This window comes from Elephantulus edwardii, unplaced genomic scaffold (assembly GCF_000299155.1).
Source record: "Elephantulus edwardii isolate Elephantulus edwardi_28Jun2011 unplaced genomic scaffold, EleEdw1.0 scaffold00441, whole genome shotgun sequence".
In the NCBI taxonomy this organism is placed as follows: Eukaryota; Metazoa; Chordata; class Mammalia; order Macroscelidea; family Macroscelididae; genus Elephantulus; species Elephantulus edwardii.
The window spans coordinates 695,813-703,969 of NW_006400191.1; the positions used below are offsets into that span (position 1 = coordinate 695,813).

The following is an 8,157-nucleotide window of genomic DNA, read 5'->3' on the forward strand; positions in this document are numbered from 1 at the left end:
ATAGGGTTTTCAGAGGCCTGCTATTTCAGAAGTGGGTGGCCAATCCTTCTTCCTAGTCTGTCTTAATCTGAATGTTCAGATTTAGAGGGGTATCTGACAGACAGCAATTTGTGGGGCAGTTAAAGATAAATCCCTTATTGTGGGGGTAAGCGTTAGTTAAAGTGTTGATCCCACCCTTAGCCCAGTGCCATGAGTTGGAATTAGAGAACTTAATTTTAAAAAGATAATTCAGCTGTCTCTACTGCGCGTGTGCACTGGTCTGCAGGGCGGCCTGGCTTTTCTCCCCGCTCCCGACCACCCGGATGGAGCTCTCAAGGCCCCGCCCCGTTTAGCCTGGCTCAGCCTGCCCTGGTCGCGCAAGCTTTACAGGCAGGCAAGCGGGGCGATCCCACCCTGCCTCTTGCCACTCGCCTGTGATGGATCTGGGAATGGGCAGCGCCAGCCGGCTTGCTCCGACGTCAGTTTGGGTCTCACGGAGGCTGGGCGACACTCCATAATGGGAGACAAGCCAATTTGGGAACAGATTGGATCCAGCTTCATTCAACATTACTACCAGTTATTTGATAACGACAGAGTCCAACTAGGCGCAATTTACATTGATACGTCATGCCTTACGTGGGAAGGACAACAGTTCCAGGGGAAAGCTGCCATTGTGGATAAATTGTCTAGCCTTCCGTTCCAGAAAATCCAGCACAGCATCACGTCGCAGGACCATCAGTCCTCTGGGCTGGGTCTCATTAAGATCAAAGATAAGCAGAGGTTTGTGGAATAAAGGGGGGCCTCTTTTCACACTCCTAACCCCACAAAGGGTCAGAATCATATCCTCAGTGCCCCACAAGCCCTAAGCGAAGCAGAGGGCAACTCGGATTCTGTGCCACGACTTTGCGTCATTGCCTCAAAAGTGGATGGATGGTGAGAATAACCAGACTCCAGTGAGAACTAGGTCCATTTGAGTTGGAGTCTAGATTTAGAACTGTGGAAGAAGGGTTGTGTGCCCCACAGTTGCCATCCCTCAAACCTCTGCAAGATGTTTTCTGGGCTCCTTTTCTGTTCCTTCCCTTGCTGCACAAACATACTTTGACAGCCTTCAAGCTGTTGGGACTTTCTCTCCACCTCGGTTTTGAGAGTAGAGGCTCAATCTAGTGCCTCAGCCTTGAGACCCCTGGGTAACGTAACTTGGTGTTAAATGGTGGCTAACCTCAGGATGTGGGCTGCTTCCTCAGCTAGTGTTAGGTTTGGTAAGAGTACCCCAGCTAAGCCTGACCTGTAAACACCACCCCCACCACCCTCTACCTGTGGATAGAGGACAAAGCCTGCCTCAGAGCCCACAGATTGCCTGGCTACAGACTGGAGGGATCTCTGAGAAGACTGCAAACTCAGGAGATTTCATTAGGACTGGTTTCCAGGCTGCTTTGTATTTGGGAGGTAGGGGTTGGGGAGAGGTAGATGCTTGCTGCCTCTTAAACCACCCTGGTATAAAACCTGCAATACAGCTTCTTCCATGTACCTGTGCCTAAATGTCTGCAATAAAGAAGTGTTTGTAAATGGGGGGGGGGAAGACAATTCAGTCATAAAGTGTGTAAAGAACATTTTTTTTAAAATTATTGTGATTTTAACGTTGGATTTTTTTAAAAGTTGGATTTCATTTATTCTTTGTTGCACATTTTTTCCCAGTTAGCTTAAAAATAATTCATTCATTGTTGCATAATTTTCTCCCTCTCCACCCACTACTCCTCCTCTTATTCTGGATTGCTGTCATACAAATATAATAATCATATATTCCTTTTGAACAGTTTTTTTTCCTTCATCTGTCCCAAAGCAGTGTTCATTATTTATCCCCTCTTTTCTTAGTTTTCCATCAACCCCCATGTCAGTGTCCTTGTGTGGCTAAGATATTTCACTCAGTATAATATCCTCCAGAGTCACCCATGTTGTGTAATTTTTTTTCTTTTAATTGAGATTTTTAACGAACGTTTATAGAGAACTTGAATTTCTATTCATTCATTCATTGTTGCACATTTTCCTCCATACCTCCCTGTTCACTTTTTTAAAAAAATTCATCGTTGCACAATGTCCTCCCCTCCCCCCACCTCCAGTTGGCTTTGATATGCAGCTCTTTTCTGGACTGTTGTCATGCAAATAATACTTAATCATATATTCCTTTTAAAAAGTTCTTTCCCTCATCTGTTTCAATGCAGTTTATATTATTTATCCCCTCTTTTCTTAGTTTCTCCCCAACCCCCATGTCAATCCTGTTCTATAATAGTGGCATTATGCAGTATTTATCCTTTTGTAACTGAACTATTTCACTCAGTATAATGTCCTCCAAGGTCACCCATTTTGTATAATAGTGTATGAGTCCCTTGTTTTTCAGTGCTCCATAATATTCCATTTTGTGAATTCCAGTTTCTTTATCCATTCATTTGTTGATGGGCATTTTTGTTGTTTTCATCTCTTTGTTATTGTGAACAATACAGCAATAAACATAGGTGTGCATCCATGTTATGTAATATTTTATGAGTTCCTTGTTTTTCAGGGTTGCATAATATTCCATTGTGTGAATATACCATAATTTTCCTATCCATTCGTTTGTTGATGGGCACTTGGGATGCTCCTATCTCTTTTCTATTGTGAATAATGCAGGAATAACATGATTGTGCATATATCTGTTTGGGTGGCAGCTCTGGTTTCTTTAGGGTATTTTCCTAGTAGTGGAATTGCTGGGTCAAATGGTGTTTCTATTTCCAAATTTTTGAGAAAGTCTTCCATAGTGGTTGCACCATTTTACACTTCCACCAGCAGTGAATAAGGGTTCCAATCTCTCCACAACCTTACCAGCATTTGTTGTTTGCTGCTCTGTTGGATTTTGTTATTGTGCTGGAGTGAAATGGTATCTCATAGTTGTTTTTCTTTTCATCTCTTTGATAAATAGGGATTTTGAACACTTCTTCATGTGTGTGTTCACAATCTGAATGTCTTTTTTTGGTGAAGTGTCTATTCATATCCTTTGTCCATTTTGCAAATGGGTTGTTTACCTTTTTCTTGTTAAGGTGCTAAAGTATTCTATACATTTAAAATATTAATCCTTTATCGGATATATCACTGTATTTGTTGTTGTTATGTGCTGTCAAGTCACTTGTGATTCAAAGCGACTCTATGTACAACAGCCTTGAAATCTGTCAACTTTACTGTCTCTAACACACCTACCCTCATTACCCCATCACTGTATCAATCCATCTCATCAATGGTCTCCCTCTCTTTTTCTGTCCCTCCACCCTTTCAAGCATGATGTCCCTCTCCAAAGACCTCCTTCCAACATGCCCAAAGTATGTCAGATGAAGCCTCAGAATCCTTACCTCCAAGAAGCAGGCTGTCTTCACCCTTGCTAGGACAAACCTGTTTGTTCTCCTGGCAGTTCTATACCATCACAGCTCAAAGGCACAAATTCTCTATCACCCCAAGTCATTGTCCAGCTCTCTGACGCATAGCAAGCAATAGCAAAGACTGTGACCTGGATCAGGAGCACCTTAATCTCCAGACTGACGTCATTGCTCATCAGTTCTCCAGAGAGATGCCTGACAGCCAACTTCCCCAATGAAATTCATCTCTTGATTTCCTGGCTGCCGGTACCAAGATTGTTGATTGTGAGCCAAGCAAACTAAAGCTGTTAACAATCTCAGTCTCTTCACCATCCATCTTGATGCTGCTAATTGGCCCAGTGGTGAGAATCTTTGTTTTCTTGATGTTGAGCTTCAATCCATATTGAAGGCTGCAGTCCTTGATCTTCTGCAACAAGCACTTCAGGTCCTCCTCCGTTTCAGCAAGCAGGGTTGTGTCATCTGCAAAATGCAGATTGTTGATGAATCTTCCTCCAACCCTGATGCCACATTTCTCCTCACACAGTCCAGCTTCCCAGAAGATCTGTTCTGCATATAGATTAAAAAGGAATGGAGACAGAACACGTCCCTAGTATACACCCTTCCCAATTTTGAACCATGCAGTTGTCTCCTTGCTCTGTTCTGATGACTGCCTCCTGGTCCAAGTATAGGTTTTGCATGCACAATCAAATGTCCTGGAATTCCCATTCTTCTCAGAGTCAACCACAGTTTGTTGTGATCCACACAGTCAAATGCCTTTGCATAGTCAATGAAACACAGATAGACATTTCTCTGGTACTCTTTGCTTTCAGCCAAGATCTATCTAACATTAGCTATACTATCCCTAATACCATGACCTCTTCTAAACCCAGGTTGCACATCTGGCAGTTCTCTGTTGATGTGCTGCTCCAGTCGTTTTTGGATCATTTTCAGGAGAATCTTGCTTGCATGTGATATTAATTATATTGTTTAATAATTTCTGCACTCTATTGAGTCACCTTTCTTTGGAATGGCAACAAATGTAGATCTCTTCCAGTCAGTTGGCCAGGTGGTTGTCCTCCAGATTTCTTGGCACAACTTAGTGAGCACAGCCAAAGCAGCGTCTATTTGTTGAAATATGACAATTGGTATGCTGTCAATTCCTGGAGCCTTGATTTTTTGCCAGTTCTTTAAGAGAAGCTTGAACTTCTTCCTTCATCATGACAGGCTCTTGCTCATGTTGTTGTTGTTGTTATGTACCATCAAGTCGCTTGCGACTCATAGCAACCCTATGTACAACAGCTCTAAACTCTGCTCTGTCCTGTGCCAATCTCATTATCTCTGACACACTCATCCCTATTGCCCTAGTCACCGAATCAATCCACCTCCCAGAGGGCCTTCCCCTCCTGTGCCTGCCCTCCACCCTCCCAAGCATGATGTCCCTCTCCAAGGATCGGTCCTTCCTTACAACAAGACCAAAGTATGTCAAAGTCTCAGAATCCTTGCTTCCAAGGAGCAGCCCGGTTTTTTTTTCTGTGTCAGCCACATCATTACCAAATATTTTTTCCCCATTCTGTGGGTTTCCTTTTTGCCCTGTTGGAGAAGTTTTTTGATGTGCATTTAATTCTTAGAAGGTCCCATTTACCTATTTTGTTCTCTCCTGATTAGAGGTGTGGGTAAAGAACTTGAATGATCAACAGATACATGAGAAGATTCTCAACATCATAGCCATTAGTTTTTGTTGCTGCTGTTGTTGTTAGGTGCTGTCGAGTACAACTCATAATGACCCTATGAACAACAGGTCTGTTTTAACAACACACCCTGTCCCATCCTGTGCCATCAGAGAGATGCAAAATTATACCATTTTTAAAAAACTTACAATTGTTGGCAAGGGCATGGTGAAATGGAAGCTGTATCGATTACTAGGGAGAAAAAAAAATGGTATAAACCATAATGGAAAACAAATAGTAGTTCCTTAAAAGAGTGAAAATATAACTACCATAAGTTGCAGGCAACTCAATGGCACATATACAACAACAAGACCTCACTTCTAGATATATGCCTAAAATATTTTAGAGCAGACACTTGTAGACCAATGTTCATTGCAGCTCTATTCACAGTGGCCAAAAGGTAGAAACAAGCAGGATGCCTACAACATACTTGACTAACAAGCCAAATGAAGTCTTGATACATGCTACAGTATAAATGAAGCCTGGAGACATTATGCTCAGTGAAATAATTAAATCACAAAAGGACAAATATTGCTTGACCATTCACATGAAAAGAACAACAACAAAAAAAGACAAATGTTTAGGAACCAAAGTTTATCAGTGATTACCAGGTGCAGTATGGAGGGAGAAAGGATATGGTTGCACAGGTGATTGTTACAATTGCCATTAGTAATTTATGCACATGTAGAAAGTTGAACTAATGAAAACTGTGTGATGCATATACATAAAACAATGAAGGGGGGGTGTAAAGATTAGCTACTGACACTGCTTAGGTACAACTCAACACTGTTTGGACTGTAAAGATTTACAGCCTTTGAAACTCTGAGCTGTTCTTCTCTGACCTATACAGTTGTATGAGTAAGAATTGATTCCATGGCAGTGGGTTTTGGAATTTGGTTTTGAGATTAATTTATATATTTATTTTGAGATACTCATTATTTATCTATATGGTATCAAATAGACAGCACTAACTCAAAAGATTAGATGGGAACTTCATAAGGTTCTGTCAATTTAGGAAGTTTATGTCAATGGGGAGGAACAACTAGAAAATTAGGTAAAATTGGCTGTACAACTCAAACAATGCCATTAATGCTGTTGAATTGTACATGTAGAAACTGTTAAATTGGTGTGTTTTTTGCTTTCTATATTCTCAACAACATAAATACATGAATAAATATTTTTTCAAAAAAGATTCCACATTAGCCTGCTACTCTAAGTCTATATTATCACTAACTACACAAGAAAATTGAGCACCTGAAATGTGAATAATCCAAATTTAGTAAGAGGAAAAGAAACATGGGATTTTTTAAAGACTTTCTGAGGCTATCAATGACATGGATTAAACCAGTGATTACAACAATAGATTTCAGCATGGTAGAGTTTGTGAGGATAGTGCAAGATAGGACTGGGTTCAAATCTATTGTTCCTAGGGTTTGTGTGAGTTGCAATAGACTCAGCAGAACCTAACAACAACCTCAGATATTTAATAATGTTGAAAATTACATTTTTTCTTATTTTCTGGCTGTTTGCTGTTGCCATATATTTAGTTAAAAATAATTTAATCAGTGGTTTTCTGTTGCTAGGCTGTGACCCACAAATGTCCCATTTGCACTCCTGCTTACCCTCTCATCCGCCCTGTTATTGCCCCACCTTCTGACCTTAATCTCTGCAAAGCTGGGAGAAGAGAAGGGGGGCTGTATGCAGATGGCTCTTCAATCTCGAATGGAGGATGTCGGAATCGGAAGGCAAGAAAGGTGAGAGAAGCTTTCCACCCTCTGAAGACCCTTTGAATAAACCTGGGTTTTACTCCACCCTTAACCCCTTTCCCTATCCATCACTTAAGGGACCCCTAATCCTAGAGACCCAGTGGGAAACCAGAATTACATCACCCTGTTCCCATCCTAGTCAGCTCCAAACACAACCCCACCCCCACTTGGCTCCCAATACTTTGACTATCTCAGATACCGCCCTTCATGGCTTCCTGACCACATATACAACTGTAATTCTAGATGAAGCCCAACCTCAATCCTGTTCCTGATCCCTATCCTACCACCCTTCCTAACTCCAACTCCAAAGTTTAACCCTAACAGTAATGCAAGCTCTACTCAACCGTAGAGAAAACTCCAATCTGGAAATGGCTCTATAAACTCTAAATCACCTAACCTCAACTTCAACACTTAGGTCTCAATACTGTTAGTAAGTTGAGTAGCTTTTCCAGAAAGAACATGGACCCATTTTTAATACTGAAAGAACATTTGTTTTTCTAATTGTGGTAAATGTTAAGAATTCTATAGTCAGATTGCCTACAAACTTAACTTTTTTACTTAACTTCGTCATTTACAAAATGCAGATGTGCCAGGCTACTAAGTGCTTTAATTAATTTAATCTTTACAACAACTTTAAGAGACAAATACCTCTTTATTCATTATAGAAATAGGGAAATTGAGGCACAGAATGATTACATAATTTGGCCAGGGTCATCTACAAGTGATAGTGCCACAATTTTAATTCAGACTGTTTGGTTTCCTCCAAAACCAGGGATCTTATCCAGGCCAACACTACCATCTCTCAGAGGTTGAAACAGGCCACAGAAGTTAGGAATAACTTTAGTTGAAAATGAATAAAAATTCAAACCCTGCTCAACTCAATTTCAGTCCTAATCAACCTTGATCTAAATTCTAATCCCAACTAAAATAAAATTCCCAATCCAAGCTTTAAACCAAGTCTTACTACAAGTCTTACTACACTTTCATATGTATTTAAACCCAGCTCTACTTCAACCTCAGTTTCACCCTTCAGACTTAAACTTTACTCCAACTGTAAACTTTATCTCAATTTAATTCTACTCCTAATTCTAACACCAGATGCTACTTCATTTGGAAATTTAATGCCACTTTCACTCACTCTCATATAAATTCTCACTCTATTTATAATCTTAATCCCAACACCAGTTCTTTTTTTTTATATTTTTTTAATTGGGAAAAATATATTGGGGGTACAAGGAGGTGAGGGTTGGGGGCAGAAGGGTGAGGATGGGCCAGGATGCAGTTGCAGAGCTGCACAGTTTGGTC

At 40.7% G+C, this 8,157-nt stretch overlaps 1 protein-coding gene across 1 annotated transcript in view; it reads left to right on the forward strand.

Annotated features, from left to right (window-relative positions):
- Positions 1-6,815: 6,815 nt before the first annotated feature.
- The window catches only part of LOC102875662 (voltage-dependent L-type calcium channel subunit alpha-1F-like), a 32,938-nt gene continuing 31,596 nt past the window's right edge, over positions 6,816-8,157 (forward strand). Inside the window, 1 exon segment of the mRNA XM_006902708.1 lies at positions 6,816-6,840. Within this exon segment, the coding sequence (XP_006902770.1) occupies positions 6,816-6,840 (25 nt within the window).